General features: G+C 37.3%; 1 protein-coding gene across 1 annotated transcript in view; it reads left to right on the top strand.

Moving 5' to 3' along the window:
- Positions 1 to 18,421, top strand: part of LOC149778454 (actin-related protein 5-like) — a 101,799-nt gene that overhangs the window by 22,527 nt on the left and 60,851 nt on the right. Inside the window, exons 8-10 of the mRNA XM_089939292.1 lie at positions 8,224 to 8,340; positions 13,352 to 13,450; positions 15,327 to 15,407. Of these exons, the coding sequence (XP_089795418.1) occupies positions 8,224 to 8,340; positions 13,352 to 13,450; positions 15,327 to 15,407 (297 nt within the window). The remainder of the gene's footprint in view (positions 1 to 8,223; positions 8,341 to 13,351; positions 13,451 to 15,326; positions 15,408 to 18,421) is intronic.

Here is an 18,421-nt window from a genome sequence, read left to right as displayed (position 1 = left end):
TAACTTTTTGTGTTGCTGTGACATAAAGCACCAAACCAAACCAAACCCTTTAATACAAAGCATAGATTTAAGAGGAATCCCAGATAATTCTAAAAGTTCTACTACAACTCCAAAAGTATAGATTATTCCAAATGAATTCCAGTATTGAATGTGCTGATTTGTCAATAGCCTTGATTGAGCTGATGTGCCAACAGTCTTGATGTATTAAAATGATATAATCCAGAATGTCCCTGAATGAATTCACAATAATTCCAAAATAGTGATTTAGTCCAAAATGTCATTGAGCACTTTGTAATTCCAATGAATTATTTTTTAATTAAAGATTCTACTCAGATTATATCTAAAGACAATTAACAATAATGTTAGAGATGGAACTAAAAGTAGGAATCAAGAATTTTTTTATTACTTCAGCACCTTATATAAAAACCTAAGGCACAATAAGATGACCAAGATGTGGGTCATTTTCCTGTCAAATTCATACACAAGTTCTCTTATTGAACATACTAAGGCTTGACCTTTAACTCAGATATCAGTCAACAACTTTTTTACAACTTACAAGACAAAAAAGCAGGTGTGCCTTGAAAAATCTACCGTCAAAATGTTTACCTTTCTTAAAGTATAATCTACAATCATGGATAAAAATTAGCTATGTATTATGTTGTTTACAAATGACTTGAAATCTACAATCATGGATTAAAGTTAAACACAATATAGATGTACAGAACAACTTCAAATTATGTCTAGTTGGTTCTAAATGAAAATGGTGTCAATCTGACGTAGAATATGTCCATCAGAGTTTGAAAATTAGAAATTTGAAAATTTTGTAATAGCTGAAGAATATCAGAGATAGATTAATCACTCAGCAGTTTAAAGGAAGAAATAGTCTCAAATTCCAGGAAAGTCTTTTGCCCAGTAGAACATCAGTCCTATTGAGGAACTCTTGTTTTCTCTTTCAGAGATTAACATGTTGCAGGGTGTGGGTAAGTGGGTAAGTGTGGGCACATGAAAACCCATAGGGATACATCACCTCCTTATAATGAATGTCTGTTTGCATGCACAGTTGTATGTCCTATATGTTGTCTACGAAGAGCTAAAGAGTGGGACTTGGTGAAAAGTCGTCACACATAGAAGACAACTGTCTGAATTTCTTCTTGGTTTAGGGAAGTCTACAGCTCCTGTTGGGCAGGAACAAGAAATGATCTCCATGGATTAGAGATCATCAAAGGGCAGTTTGATGCCATAATTGCCTGCGAGAAATAGATCCTTTACTTCTCTTAAGGGAGGAAAAGTGCATGAAGCATAATATGCCTTCTGGCAAGGATGAACAGTGCCTTCTCAACATATGCATAGCATGGGTGCAGCAGATAGGGTGGCCTGTCCCTCTCATCTGTGGTCACACCACTGGTTTCTGCCTCCAGCTAATGGGTTAATTCCACATGTCCCTTAAGCCAGCCCCCTTATACTCCAGTGGGTCACATGTGGATATTGGCTGGGCTTGTCTCTATCTTATGGCCCTTCTGCTTAAGGCTCAAAACCTTGTGACTATTGCCTCCCATACTGATCTCAGTTTCTTGAAGATGGAAACATTGTCCCCGATGGCACTGCAGCTTTTGTTGGAGGTTGTTGGCATAAAATGTGATGGCATGCACTCTCTGTATCAATGGCACTGTCTGTGGAGTTTTCCCATCTTCACAGGGATCTTGCCTTGGAGACATCTAAGGTCTTGCCGGACCACAGCAAGAGGGCAGCACTGATTGTGGTGAAGATGCTCTTCAGAGGTCTTATCCCATCTGTAACCTCAGGTGACTCTAGGCCCACTAAAACTGGTCAGGAAGAGGGCTCATCTTGATCAACTGTGGTGAGCTCATCACAAGTTCTTCAGACCTGGTCAACATTATCAGACAAACAAGCAGCCCAAATCTTCCTCAGTGGAGGGACCTGCTGCACAGGGATATCATCTGCACAACAGACCTTCACACCAGGCTTATCGTGCACACATGAGCTGCCAAGACCAGTTTTCAAGTAAGGTTGCCAACTGAATTGTCCAAATTAAGAGACAGCCCATTCGTGGAGAATCTTCTGTAATAGGTGAAATAGGAAATGCATTAATTCTAGTTGTCCACTGTAAGTGCAGTTGCAGACTTGGTTCTCTTCATTTGTGCAGAAAGAGAATGTTATGTTTCCATTATTAAGGGCTTTAGTTAACCTGTTTCTTATGCTTTCAAGTTCTCATTGTATTCTAACATCGGGTTGTATCCTCACTTTGTGATCTTGTCAGTTATTTTCAGTAAAAAGTGTCTCTCTCATTAATGCTTATATGGAACCTCTAGTCTATCAACATCAGCAAGGACATTAGTGGGACAAAGTTTGTCAGGCAACGGAAGAGTTTTGTTCTTTTCTGTTTTTACACTGCCAGTGGCAAGACCATTCCTGGATTTTTTACCTGGTTGTTGTAATACTGGCTGTGGTTGTTGTTATACTGGCTGTGGTTGTTGTAATTGTATAGTTATCTACTCCATTAATAAATCTAATATATCTTGGATCACTATTTTGGGCCTGATCAACTCCTTAGTATATGTGATCTATCCATTTGTACCAAACTTCTCTACCTACATCATCATTAGTGTACTCAGGTTTCAGAACTTTTTTCGCCGATTAAAACTGTTCATGGCAAATGCAGATAATTCTTCCACGTCAAGTTTTTATATTTTGGCAGTACTCTCTTCGGTAAATTTATCAGTTTTTTCAGTTCTCTCTTTTGCTGGTTCTTGTTCTTGTTCTGCTTCTGATTCTGGTATACGATCCTTTATATCACCTATTTCAGCACGACCTTAGTCAATACCTTCGAGTATTTCTCACATTGGTTGAGCAGCAGCTATTTCACCTGGAAGTTCTCTTAGAATCTTTCTTGTTTGTTTAGTTCTTTTTGCTATTTTTCCAGTTGCTTCAGTGGTTTTCTGCAATGTGGCTAGAAGACCCATGGTAGCCTTTGTAATTGGTTTGAACAACTGTTCTGCACCTTCTGTAAATTCCACCTGAGACTCCTGACACACTTGAAGTTGTTGTTTGACAGAATCACAGATGGGAGATATTTCTTAATTGCCTCTAGTCACTGTTGAGCTAGATTAGCTGTGTGAGATTCCATAGTTAGTATTATTATTGATATAATAATGATTTAATTAAGCCACACACATAGCAGCAGGGGAGGGACGACCAAGAGTGAGTGTCCAGGTAGGTAAACAGGCACACATACATATTTGGAAACAAGCATCAATGATAAAATAGCAAATGAGCTAACCTACACCCATGAAGGAGGTGTGTGTGTATTTGACACACACATAAAAATAACCCAGTTAGAGGTCTCAATGACACTTGTATTTTTTCATCCTCCGTAGGAAGGCTTTACCACACAAATAAATTTAGTCTATTTACCCTCCCTACTTTAGCGTTATTGGCGCTTGTATTATTTTACACTCCGTAGGAAGCTTTATATCAGTCTGAAATTCTGGTCTGTTCACCCCCCCATCCCCGCTGCTGCATGGGTGAGGGTGGAGAGAGAGAGCTGGTACTGTTTAATGGCTGAATACTCATTTTATAAATGTTTTGGGTATAATTCTCAGCGGTTTCCTCCAACGTGGGAAGAAGACCCATGGTAGTCTTTGTAATTGGTTTGAACAACTGTTCTGCACCTTCTGTAAATTCCACCTTAGCACCCTCAATCAGTTCATTGATGCCACTTGGCTCTCAATGGAAACACCATGGTGCATTTTGGAATGCTGTCCAAGAGGGAGACTTCACCATCAGTGTGGACTTAAAAATGCATACCTTTATGTCCCAATTCACAAGGCTTCCAATTCACCTACAACATCAGGGATTTCCCATTGGGACCCAACATCAGTCTTCACTCATTGTCCTAGGTCACATTTTAATGTGCATATTGCAATGATTCTTATGTCTTAATGGAAGCCAAAAGTTTGCCCACTGGACCAACCTCTCCCCATCTGCACACATTTCAGGCACCATCTGTGGAATTAGGGCATCCAGTTTGGCACATGGCAGGTATAACTCTGCAAGTATAACCTTACAGTCCTTACCAGGGCAAGTACAGAAGGCTGGGGGAACCCACATACTATCATCCTTTCAGGGAGCCAGTGGTGCATGATCTCCCCAGGAATGCCATATGCATATCAGGCCATTGTGAAAGCCTTTCACTGGTGGCAGGAATGTTTAAATGGCAAGGGAGTTCTCATTCTGTTCAACAAATTTATAGTAGTAACTTTTCTCAAATGACAAGGAGGAACCAAGACCCCAGACCTTTGCATCATGATGTGGAACTTTTTAAGGTATCTATAATACAGATAGTTCATTTCCTCCCCTGGCTTTTTGAAGAGAGAAAGTTAGCACTGAATATGATAAAAGGTTACCGTTGTACGATCACTGACACCCTTTGTCATCAAGGTAGAGAGGATATCAGACAAAACAAGGACTTATCCAACCTACTTGCCAACTATGAATATACATGACTGAAACATGAATCCTATGCCCAAGTGGAATCTATCTGAGTATTAACTTGGCTTAACAAAATACAATTTGAAGCAATTTCAAGGGCATTTCTGGTGCAACTTTCTTACAAGACCTGCTTCCTCATGATGTTAGCAACTGGAGGCACAGTTAGCAAAATGTATGTCCTATCAGCAGACACAAATTACATGCAGTTCTGACAAGTTGGGTCAGTCTTCTCATGACAGCATCCTCTTTCATCGCCAAGAACTGGCTTCCTTATATGGGTAACCAGACTTTCATCATTTAACCTCTCTCATGTCTGGACACATCAGCTAAAGGCCACCTACAAGACCCAGTTTGGGTTTTGAAGTGTACTTCAAAAAACGGAGCCATTGCATTGAGAGAGATCTTGCCTCTTTCTACCTTGCAAGACAGGACAGGAGGATATATCAACACAGACTATCTTGTCCTGGATTATGTGGGTTATTCACTTGGCATATAGAGAAATAACCCATGCTCACATGAACTTATTACACATTATAGCTCACACGGTTAGAGCAGTTGCCACCAGCCTAGCATTCATCCGAAACTGCTCACTAACCGACATCATTCATTCTGTGAGATGGTGATTGGAGTCCACATTCTCTAGCTTTTACCTTCACGATCTGACATCACAGAGGGCCTAATTCGATCAGGTAGGAACTATATTCACAGCTCAACAGGTCACCCTTCCAGGCCGACAGCTTCTTAAGATGCAGCTTCATGACTTCTACTAGATTGGCGGGGGGGGGGGGCATTTTTCCCTATTTGAAGCCACGTCCCGACAGGCAAAGTCCCCTCCATTCAGGTTAACTAGAAGCTGTCTCACATACCTTAGGGAACTGGAGATGGTATCTCTGGGATAGACGTACCTCCCTCCACCTTTTATTCTCCTGAGGTATTATGATTGGGTAACATACACCCTCCCAGCCTCCCCACAGTTACATCCATAGAGAGCATGCCTCCTGCTCCAGTAGTAATTGAACGTTGCTTGGACTTTGCTGCTAATTCTTATACCTAAGGGATTATCACTCTGCCTGACCATCACATAGGTCAGCAGACAACTTTTAGATCCCTTTAGCTTAAAGTAGTATCTGGGAGGGCTTTATTTGGGAGGTAGTCATAGATTTCCATTGGTATTATTTTTGGGTAAGTATTCTGAAAGAAACATGTTACTTGGAAAAATTGGTTTCATAATGTTGATTCAAATGTCCAGGTCCTGTCTGCTGTTTCCAATGACAAAATGAGTGATAAATCCAAGTTTTAGTTACCTTGTGATTATGATTTTCTTCAAGTTCAACAATTATGGGTCATTGTTTTGGAAATTTCTAGTTTAAAAAAATGGTATCCATGCTTGACTCTGTGTTATAAGCGGGTTCCTGACTTATCAGTGCAAGAGTTATCGAAGGAGTAGTGTATAATGAATAAATAAAACCTAACAAACAGTGCAAATTAAATATACATAACATTGGAAATATGAAACTTAGTGAGAGTATACATCTTGACAATTACTACATGCTCATTACAAAAGTAGGTCATCAACCCATGGTATATGCATCACTGACATAGGTTCAGTTTTGTTTTAACTTCATGACTGAATCACTAAATTAGATGGTTGTATAGATCTCTCTTCATAAAACATCTTTATTGAGACTGTATACATACTTTCCTATTCAGAATCATAACACTTAGTGAAAGGATCCATTTTAATAAGCACTGTTTCTAATTGCACAAGTAGGTGAATATGGCCTATATTCTATGCTACTCTCACTTGGGTTGTATTGGATGTTTATTTTTCCATAGCCTTTGTTAGAATAATAAAAATGATGATAAAATGTATCTCAGATACGCACCACACCCATACTATAAAACCAGCTAATTGTGACATATTTCATCTTTCACTGACTTTGCTTCAGATTTTGAATTTGGTTCATGTCCGTACAAATTCTTGGAGTGTTATATGCATACTGACCTTCCTAGAGTGATAGAACTTGTTGAAATAGTGAAAACCAACAGGTTTCATACAGTTCAATAAATAATTTATTTCTCTAGAATGCAAAAGTAAAAATTTTAAAAGTACTTGCAGTATTGTGAATTAAATACCAAACAGTCTAGAAGTTATATCACCAGTCCTAATCAATAAAGTTTTAATTAAATTCCAGTGGTGTTTGAAATAGCATCAATTGCTGAACATGTTGATGTGACTATAGTCTTGAATGTACTAATTTACAGTGACCTGAATTGTGATGATGTCTTAACAGTCTTCCAGTTTATCACCAACTATTATAATCAAAGATATCCTTGTCTGAATTCAGTATAATTCTGTGTTAGTGTTTCTGTTCAAGAATATTATTAAAGAACACTATTTCCAGAGAATAATAAATTGAATAAATAATTTCACCCAAATTAAATACTGAAGAAAAACAATATGACTGATTCTGCATAAAGATATTAAAGAAAGAATAAATAATTTTTCAAGGAAACAAGATTATTTTTAAAAAAAAACTTAGACACAAAAAAAGAGGCGGGATGTAGGTCCAAAGTTAATTTCTAGAAAATTTTAAGTTGTGAACAAATAAAATCTGTTCCTAAAATTATAATAAAGAATTCGGAAAACATCAGGTAGACAAGGTTATTCCATGGGGATACCAATGTCTTGACTCGGACCAAGATTACGATCCTAATATTTAACCCACACTCATAGGGAAATATTAACTAAATATTATTTGTTCATAAAATAGAAACATCAGTGTCTCCAGTCGGGAACACAGTGAACTTGATTTTGGACAAGGTCAGTTACAAATTCCAACTAAACATAACACATAATGATGGTGGACAAAAACCCTAACAAATACAAATTAAACATACATAACAGGGTCAGCATGCTTAAATGAATTTGTTGAATGATTGTTGTGTTTCAAGATCTTTATATATTGGGTGCTATTTTTATTTTAATTATAAAACAGCAATTTTATACATGTTTTTACTGCACCCTTACAACTCATGTAGGTCACTTTGACTTTCATTTTATGCTCTATTAACATAGATTAAAGTGGTTTTGTTTAGCTCATGACAACTTAGATGCTGCATACATCCCAGGCAATGTGAAAGCCCTTTCTGATCTGTGCAGTTGAAAGTAGGAATAAATATGTTTATTCACTGGTAGAATTTTCATATTACATTGTATAATATTTTGTGGTAGGTTCCTATCTGTAAGTTGAATGAAGATAGGAATTAGATGTCTCTGTGGCCTGATGCTTTTTATGTAAGGTATCATTTGTAGTGGCTAATCAAGATAATTAATGCTGAGTGGACTATGCTGTCATTCCAAAGTCAAAACCTCTGATATTCATCCAGTAAAATCTGCCCTCTAGTGGTGAACAATGATTATAGATTCTGAAGCTGATTTTAAAAACAATAATTTTTTATTTGAAAGAAAATGCTAATACACAATGTTTTTCACTCAGTTTGTCATCAAATATATGAATACTCTTCAGCAATGTACAGTTGAATCTTTCTTGTATGTGAACACACAGGCATCTGGCATGCATTGACTGTATGTGAACACACAGGCATTCTGGCATGCATTGACTGTATGTGAACACACAGGCATTCTGGCATGCATTGACTGTTTAGAATAATTTATACAAATGAGTCATTTGCCTGCTTGTAATTTGTCAGGAAGTTTTGAGGGACCATTGCTATGTAGCCAGGGATTACCAAGTGGAGTTGGATGACTGGGTGTCTAATGAGTACTATGATGAAAGTGTCCACAAGATTCAGCTGCCCTACACAAATGTATGTCACATGTCTTTCCATTTAGTTGTTCACATTGACCAGCCTTTGTAATTATTCATGTTGTACTATTAATGGAGTTATGTAGCATCACCAAAGCTTTAAACTGCATATTGAGTTTTAGATTGATGAATCTTTATACTAAACAACTAATTTGGTATCAACTATCTGCTTGCTGAGTTATTAAGTGTTAATAGATCAACATTTAAAAAGATAAATACAGTTATAGCAGTAAATATGCACTTATTTTAATGTTATTTCTTTAACTCCTACTATTTACAGATAATAATTTTCATTGGTTTCTCTTTATTCAAAACCATATCTGAAATAGCTTGGTAGATGTAATGTCTCCTTGAGATATGTTCCCCAATAACATTACTTTAGGAATATTTGCCTGCTAACTTGTGAATGCATCCCTACTGAAAGATGAAAATCATCTTTTCCAGTCTATCTCATAATGACAAAACACCGTTAGGTGTCACTAGTTTTTAGCATTGTTGCTGTACTGGTAACATTGTACAGTAGAATCTCTGACAATCCAAGCTAATTTTGTGTTCTAAATGAACCATCCAACGTTTCTTTTGGATCTCTTGCGTTGATTAATCTTTGCAGGTTGTATACTTATTTTTTACTTACAATTTCTGCCAAAATTAGAGTGATTTTATCACCTTTATAGACTTTGTCTATTTAAGACCATGTTAGACCATACTATCATTGACCTTATGCAAGGTCATTCAGTAAATACAACTTTGACTATTTTCACCTACTTTCTTTGTAACAGAAATCATAGTAACAACTTTTTATATGCTGCATAGCTAATTTATGCTTAGTTTCTTCTTATTTGGTGTTGTTTTGATAGAATTCTAAACTTGGCATTATGCATTGGTTGATAGAATTCTAAACTAGGCATTATGCATTGGTTGATAGAATTCTAAACTAGGCATTATGCATTGGTTGATAGAATTCTAACCTAGGCATTATGCATTGGTTGATAGAATTCTAAACTAGGCATTATGCATTGGTTGATAGAATTCTAAACTTGGCATTATGCATTGGTTGATAGAATTCTAAACTAGGCATTATGCATTGGTTGATAGAATTCTAAACTAGGCATTATGCATTGGTTGATAGAATTCTAACCTAGGCATTATGCATTGGTTGATATAATTCTAACCTAGGCATTATGCATTGGTTGATAGAATTCTAAACTATGCATTATGCATTGGTTGATAGAATTCTAAACTTGGCATTATGCATTGGTTGATAGAATTCTAAACTCGGCATTATCCATTGGTTCATAACATGGCTAAAGGCTTCTTACATGATGCTTCTTTTTTCACTTTTTTCCAGTAAGAAATTTGTTCTGTCTATCCAGGTCTTTGGAGTGGCTGGTACCAGTGATAGCCAGACTGTCTTCTATACCACCAGCATCTGGGCCGACCATATGCCAAGCACAACAGCAGGGCTTCAGAATGTTCACTTGCCTACCTTCAAGAGAGAGCTAGTGACATCATCAAAGATGACTTGCCAGAGTCATCCATGCTACCTGGCATGACCTATGTAGAGCTGCAAACCAACGGGGAAGGGGAACCAGTGCCAGCAATCAATCATATTCAGATCTGACTGAATTCAGCTTTCAAGCTGCAGTGAAGGAAATCTTTGGGTGTTGGCCATTGCGGAATGCTTTCCACCCTCTACTGCTACCCAAAACTATAAAGTCAAGGTATCTGTAGATTTTGGTGAGGAGGAAGAGACACCTTCTGGCTCCTTCCCCAATCAGTAAATATTAAAGAGATCAGTGACTGGTTTTTGTGAAGGATGGGTGACCCAGGTAATTCTAATGTTTTCTTCTGAGAAAGCCACATCCCTGTGATATTTTCCTCTTGCTGGTATAATATTCACTCCAATGCCTTCAGTATGGATCTCAGACCTTGACAAGAACTTAGACATGTCAGCTCCATTGTACTACACAGTGGACAAGACTGTGTTCATGCCATGTCCAGGCTGGTTAGGAGCATCGTCATGACATCCTCAGTGTTTGATTTGGCCTCATTGGCAATCTTCCAACTCGTGGAAAAAATCTGACAATGGCCCCACATGGGAGATGATGACCAGGATTGCTAGAGTACTTAATCAAGCAGCTCACCATACTATGGCCAATGCCTTGACTGATTTGGCCAGCTTACACCTATGATGACAGGATGCATGTCTGTGGTCTGCATCACCCAAACCTCAATACACCTTAGCATTATGGATGACCCTGTTTGGGTCACCATTGGCATTGCTTTTTGGAGAAAGAATAGAAGAAGCTTGGAGAATGGCAGCTCAGGAACTGCCACTCCAGCTTGCTGCGCAACCCAGACAGATGTTTGGACCCACTCAGCCCCACCTGTGTGAAGGAATGTTAAGCAGCTTCAGGCCAGGGGATCTTTTAATTCAGATGTGCACCAATATTGATCCCAACCCAGTGCCAAGAGACAACAACCAACCTAGGAGGCAATCGAAAAGAGGTTTTTAAGAACTGAATTTCTCCACCTTCAAGCCTCCTAACTGGAAACATTGACCTGCCCTCCCCTTCGCCTTCAGACACCCTACCTGTCGGTAGTGGACTCCTGTAGTTTTGTGCTCAATGGATCTCCCTATTCCGTCAGGACAGTTGGGTGATCCTGGTCATTTCAGAGGAACTTTGTGTTTCATTTATCCAATCCCCTCCCCTCTCCTCCTCCTACTTCATGCATATACTGTCAGATTGGGAGAAGGATGCCTTTCTACTATAGGAGATATGGTCACTCATCAAAAAACAGGTCAACCTGAATCTTCTCAAGCAACCATGGTCACAGGTGTTCCATCCCTGCCAGGACTGTCTTCTTCTGTACGCCTGGCTCAGGGCAGCCTTGTGAGATGAACAATTAAAACCGTTGCTTGTGGAGAAAATCTTGACAGCAAGAAGGCCCTCCACTCTGAAGACGTACAGCGAAAAGTTATATGTTTTCAGGAATTGGTGCCATACCAACAACATTGTTCCTCTGAGTTCCTCAGTCCCTCAACTGGCTGACTTTTTTTGCTGGCTCTTCAAGGAGAAACAGTCAGCCCCCAATTACTATCAAAGTCTCCTACTCCATGACAGCAGACACATTTTGGCAGACATGATATTGGGCACAAATAGAGACTTATCAGATCTTTTATACAATTTTGATCTCAATTGACCAAAACCCCTCACTCAGTTTCCATAATGCAATCTGTCCTGGGTTTTGACATTTCTCAATTCAATCAAATTCGAGTCTCTAGCCCACACTTTGCTAAAGTTACTATCTTACATGACGCGTTTTGTGATAGCTGTAGCTTCAGCATGCAGGGCAAGTGAGCTACATGCCCTTTTTGTCAGCCTGAATTATCTTCAGTTCAGATTGGATGGTTCATTGGTCCTATTGACACAACCATTCAGTGTAGCCAAAATTAAGTTACCATCACTCAAGAGTCGTCATTTGCTTGCTGTCTTTCATTGACAAGTCAGGGGCAGTAGCAGTCAAGATCCTATTCACACACTCAAGCACTACTTGAAATGCATGGAGACAAGTCATGGCACATGTATGCCTCTTCCTTAAGGTAAAAGCCAGGATACAGGATATCACCCCTCAAGCCCTTGCTTCATGGCTGAAATGGGTTATGCACTTGGCATACTCAAAGGTCTCAAAAGATCAGAGTGGCCTCATGAAGATTACTGCACATGAGATTTGAGCCATCTCTGCGAGCCTCATTTTTGAATGTAATGTTTTCATCCAAGATACAATAGAAGCTGTTGTCTGGCATGCAAAGTCAACCTTCTCGAGTTTTTAGACTTAACTTTGTGGAGGCAAACCTTGACTATGATAAGTCTAGTGGCAACACCACAGAAAGCCTCCAGACCCAGTTAAAACAGTCAACACAGCCTATCAGCTTCACTGGATTTGCCAGTGAAATTTTTGGGTAAGAAGATTTCCGTATTTATCTTCTTAACCATATGTAAGGGTCACACATTAGATAACCCTAGGCAGTGTTGCTTATGTAATTAGGGGAATAGGTTATCGTTTGCATGAGGAATCCAACCATCATTCCCTAGAAAGATACTTTAACTTAACCTGATTTCGGCATTCCCAGCTTCCATCACTTTCCAAAGCATATTAGAGTTATTCCCACCTTGCTTGCTCGTAGCTAAAAAAGATTCTCGATTTTTAAAAAAATTATGTCCAGACTCCCAGGATTAACACAGAAAAAATTGTAATTTAATTTTTATATGAAAAAAACATACAAAACAATTGTACAGCCATACACTGCTGAAAATGATTTTTTAAATACAAATTACGGGTAACCCATACAAGTTGACACGTATGCATTACATACCTGTCATTCCTTAGAAGGATACCTGAGATAGAGGTTGGATGCTTTGCATTCCCTCCTCCAGTTACCTATTCTCCTAATGTGATGTGATTGAGGAACGTATTTGAAGGAGAAAGCAATTTTTAAGTAAATTATGTTTCACCAGAAATACTTACCCAATCACATTACTTAAAAACCCTCACAAGCACCTTCCCATGTTAGTATATCACTCAGGTAAAAACTAACAACACCTGTCAAACAAAGGTAATGGGCAAGAGTTATTGCCGTTTATCTCTATGAGATAGACAGGAAAATACAATTTTTGTCTTTTAGTAGGTCTGGATTCACGAGGTAGCAGGCTAATATTCCTAAAATAGTGTGATTGGGTAAGTATTTTCGGAGACAAAAAATTTAATTTAAATTCACACCAAGGAATAGAAAACAAGAAGCTGTCTGACCTCCACCTAATCTTCAGCCATTTTATAGGTATGTCACTTATGTATATAACATCACATGGTTTAATAAGTACCTTTAATTTATTTTACAGTAATAAAATAACAAGAAAAAATGAAATTTATCAATAGACAAGCTGTGACTTGAAATAAATAGACCTTAGAGATACAAGGCAACAACTATCTCTATTTTATATGCATTACAGGTTCCAGGCAGTCAGATTTCAGCTCAGCAGCAGAAAGAGAGAAGAGAGCAGCAGATTAAACGTTTGAAAGAATTGAACAACAAAAAGAGAATGGAGAAGGTATTTGAATAATACTGAACGTAGTTAGGTACATGTACATCTAGCGCGAAAGGAATCGTTGGGCATCAATATAACTTTGAATTTATATTTAATTTCTTTTGTATAAAGTGAAGTCAACCAAATATGTAGAATTGTTCATTTCCTTGTCACTTTGTCTGGCTCGCAATTGGGGTAAGGAAGAAGCCTTTCTGTTTCTGGAAATAGGTCAGTTGTCAAGGTGATTGTGAATGAAAGAAGAAAACTGGTTTCTGCACAAAAACTCTTCTTCTCCACAATCTTAAGTTACCAAACTTTGTGGATGAAAGGTCAAGGTCTTTATGACTGAAAGAATACAAACATTCTTTTCACAATAACATTAGTTCTACATTGCACATTCCTGTCAACCCCTTGAGATAGAAACCTGTACGCCAGACCAATAAAAAACCTTACAAAGACCAAAAAGAACACAGCTTTAAAACAACAAATGCCATAAACGAACTAATTTTACACACATTTACATAATTATTTTTATCTCTGAAACTTATTTTAATTTATTATTTTGATTTTGAGTGTGTTGTAACACATTCGTCATTATATTCAACACATGCACCCTTTGCACTTTTCAAAATGTAATCAAGGGTTTAAAGTCTATGCAGAAGGTGTCAATGTTTATTTTACCCTGTAAAAATGATGTTAGTGTGTCTGCATTCAGGGACTTCCTACAGTCTGTATGTATTTTTTTTATCCTTGAAAAAATCTCATAGTCCGCATTGTTGTGAGGCAAGGTAAGTAGTTGTTGAATAACTCATTTCAGATTTGGGACTTGGATGTACTAATTGTCTGGCTGATAATATCCAGCCAGTAGCTACAAAAGCTCCTTTTCTGGTGATTGTCTTTTAATACAGGCACACACTTATCAGGTGGCATGAAATAATCCTTAGACTCATTTCATGATCCATGTGTGGAGCAACTCAAAAACGAAAGTGTCGCTACTAGTAAAAAAAAAAGGTATGCACAAGGTATTTTGAAAAATGAATTTTCAAGGTGCAGTATTAATTTCATTGGATTTATCATAGTCTGATTATTACATATTTATATTTTCCCCCCCATAAACCCGTAGTTTTACAATGTAAGACCTTGACCCAATATTTATTTTTTGGGTGTTCAGGTCTTACTGCCTAAAAGTACTTAATTTAATTTTAAATATCTTGTATAAACGAATTAGGTATTTTTAGCTACATTTGATGATGTTGACCTGATAATTTACTGAGTTACAGACAAAATCAAAACTTTAATACTGTGTGGAACCAACTATATTGTCATGGAGTTGACTTGTGATGCTGTCCATTATGAATACATCTCATGTAAAGGTAGGTCAGAATAGCAGTCATTCATTTTTCTTACTCTATAGTATTGTTTACAACATAATTTTCTCTACTCTATGTAAATGTTAAACCATGCATCGATAATATTGGTTGATTAGTATTTATACCGATAAGCTTTGGTCTTGTACCAACTTTCCATCCTTGCCGGTGCAAAGTACTGGTAATAGCAGAAATGCTTGCTCATTTCTTGTAAAAAATTTCAGAAATGGAAATTAAATGTTGAATTTTGTTGAATTAAGTGGGTTCACATGTTGCGTAAGAATGACATAACTGGGTTATTGATTTTACATGGGTCAAGATAAGCAGGAAAAATTAGCATAACAAAAAAGGATTTTATTGGACCAGACCAAAATGATCGACATGGGTTCTTGAGAGAACTGAGGTCAAGATAATTGGGTTTGACTGTAATGTCAAAAGTCATCAATACCCCATTTGTGCATACATATAGGGCTATCAAACATGAAACAGGCATACCATTTAACATTCATGGGTCTCTTGTTCATTCTTGACAGCTTGCAGCAGAGGAGGAGAGTCTGCAGCAGCTAATGAGTGTACAGGAGCTGCTGGAAGATGAGGATGAGGACACATTTAATGTGAGTACTAACTCTCAGGGAGAGACACAATGGCAAAGATTTAATAATTTGTATGGATATCATTTAAGTGGCTCATGATGTTTTCGTGTACAATTAAATGAGTCAAACATTTATTCATATGTTTATTTTAATTGTCACATTTTTTTCAAACCTTGGGTTTTGTAGTGCTTTCACCATTCTGCTTACCAGAAAGAAAAAGAAATTTAAAAAAAAAGGCTCCAGTATTTTTCATGGATGCAAATATATGCACATCTAATTTTCTTTATTACTTTTAAAGGTCAGCTGATTTGTTGTCAAGATGTAAAAGCAAACAAACAGCAAGAATGTTATTATAATGCATTGATGCCTTTGCAACATATTATATTTACATGCAAGAATGTTATTATAATGCATTGATGCCTTTGCAACATATTATATTTACATGCAAGAATGTTATTATAATGCATTGATGCCTTTGCAACATATTATATTTACATGCAAGAATGTTATTATAATGCATTGATGCCTTTGCAACATATTATATTTACATGCAAGAATGTTATTATAATGCATTGATGCCTTTGCAACATATTATATTTACATGCAAGAATGTTATTATAATGCATTGATGCCTTTGCAACATATTATATTTACATGCAAGAATGTTATTATAATGCATTGATGCCTTTGCAACATATTATATTTACATGCAAATTTATATTCATAAAGAAATTACAAATAATAAATAAAAGTCTTTGATTCCTGTGTGGAGAGCATCATGTGTGAAACGGAGGATAAAATGATTTCATGTGTGTTGACGCCAATAACAACTGTATTGTATGATTATCAGGTACAGCCTTAATTCATATGCATTATTTGCACACACTAAATATTATGTTAATAAATAATGGCCAATGTTTGAAGCCTACTGACAAACCTTTTTATGCTGCAAAATTGTTTATCACTATTATTGGTTAAGTTGCTTTATCCTGACCACATGAATCTTCCATGGACAGAAAGGTTCATTACAGCTCACATTTCTTATAGCTGAGCTCGCATTTATCAATTGGACAAGGAGATTGGTATAGTCCACTCTCCTTTTAGTTGAACTCACCTTTATTAGTTGGACAGGGAGATTTGGTATAGTTCATGCTCCTTTTAGTTGAACTCATCGTTATCAATTGGACAGGGAGATTGGTATAGTCCACACTCCTTTTAGTTGAACTCATCTTTATCAGTTGGACAGGGAGATTGGTATAGTCCACACTCCTTTTAGTTGAACTCACCTTTATTAGTTGGACAGGGAGATTTGGTATAGTTCATGCTCCTTTTAGTTGAACTCATCATTATCAGTTGGACAGGGAGATTGGTATAGTCCACACTCCTTTTAGTTGAACTCATCTTTATCAATTGGACAGGGAGATTGGTATAGTCCATGCTCCTTTTAGTTGAACTCATCTTTATCAGTTGGACAGGGAGATTGGTATAGTTCACACTTCTTTTAGTTGAACTCATCTTTATCAGTTGGACAGGGAGATTGGTATAGTCCACACTCCTTTTAGTTGAACTCATCTTTATCAGTTGGACAGGGAGATTGGTATAGTTCATGCTCCTTTTAGTTGAACTCACCTTTATCAGTTGGACAGGGAGATTGGTATAGTCCACACTCCTTTTAGTTGAACTCATCTTTATCAATTGGACAGGGAGATTGGTATAGTCCATGCTCCTTTTGGTTGAACTCATCGTTATCAGTTGGACAGGGAGATTGGTATAGTTCACACTTCTTTTAGTTGAACTCATCGTTATCAATTGGACAGGGAGATTGGTATAGTCCACACTTCTTTTAGTTGAACTCATCTTTATCAGTTGGACAGGGAGATTGGTATAGTCCACACTCCTCTTAGTTGAACTCATCTTTATCAGTTGGACAGGGAGATTTGGTATAGTTCATGCTCCTTTTAGTTGAACTCATCATTATCAATTGGACAGGGAGATTGGTATAGTCCACACTCCTTTTAGTTGAACTCATCTTTATCAATTGGACAGGGAGATTGGTATAGTCCATGCTCCTTTTAGTTGAACTCATCTTTATCAGTTGGACAGGGAGATTGGTATAGTTCACACTTCTTTTAGTTGAACTCATCTTTATCAGTTGGACAGGGAGATTGGTATAGTCCACACTCCTTTTAGTTGAACTCATCTTTATCAGTTGGACAGGGAGATTGGTATAGTCCACACTCCTTTTAGCTGAACTTACATTTATCAATTGGACAGGGAGATAATTTAGTCCACACTCTTTTTAGCTGAACTCATATTTATCAATTGGACAATTGGATAAGGAGATTGGTATAGTCCACACTTCTTTTAGCTAACTCATATTTATTAATTGGACAGAGAGCTTTGATTTAGTCCTTATTCCTTTTAGCTGAACTCATCTTTATCAGTTGGACAGGGAGATTTGGTATAGTCCACGCTCCTTTTAGTTGAACTCATCTTTATTAATTGGACAGGGAGATTGGTATAGTCCATGCTCCTTTTGGTTGAACTCATCTTTATCAATTGGACAGGGAGATTGGTATAGTTCACACTTCTTTTAGTTGAACTCATCTTTATCAGTTGGACAGGGAGATTGGTATAGTTCACACTTCTTTTAGTTGAACTCATCTTTATCAGTTGGACAGGGAGATTGGTATAGTTCACACTTCTTTTAGTTGAACTCATCTTTATCAGTTGGACAGGGAGATTGGTATAGTTCACACTTCTTTTAGCTGAACTTACATTTATCAATTGGACAGGGAGATAATTTAGTCCACACTCCTTTTAGCTGAACTCATATCAGTTGGACAGAGAGATTTGGTATAGTCCACACTCCTTTTAGCTGAACTCATATCAGTTGGACAGAGAGATTTGATTTAGTCCTTATTCCTTTTAGCTGAGATCATATTTATCAATTGAACAGTGAGATTTGGTATAGTCCACACTCCTTTTAGCAGAACTCATATTTTCCAATTGGACATTGTTTTGATTTAGTCCAC

Source organism: Sinohyriopsis cumingii, chromosome 17 (assembly GCF_028554795.1).
Source record: "Sinohyriopsis cumingii isolate HCF-2022 chromosome 17, ASM2855479v2, whole genome shotgun sequence".
Classification (NCBI taxonomy): domain Eukaryota; kingdom Metazoa; phylum Mollusca; class Bivalvia; order Unionida; family Unionidae; genus Sinohyriopsis; species Sinohyriopsis cumingii.
This window is presented reverse-complemented; position numbering and strand designations above follow the sequence as displayed.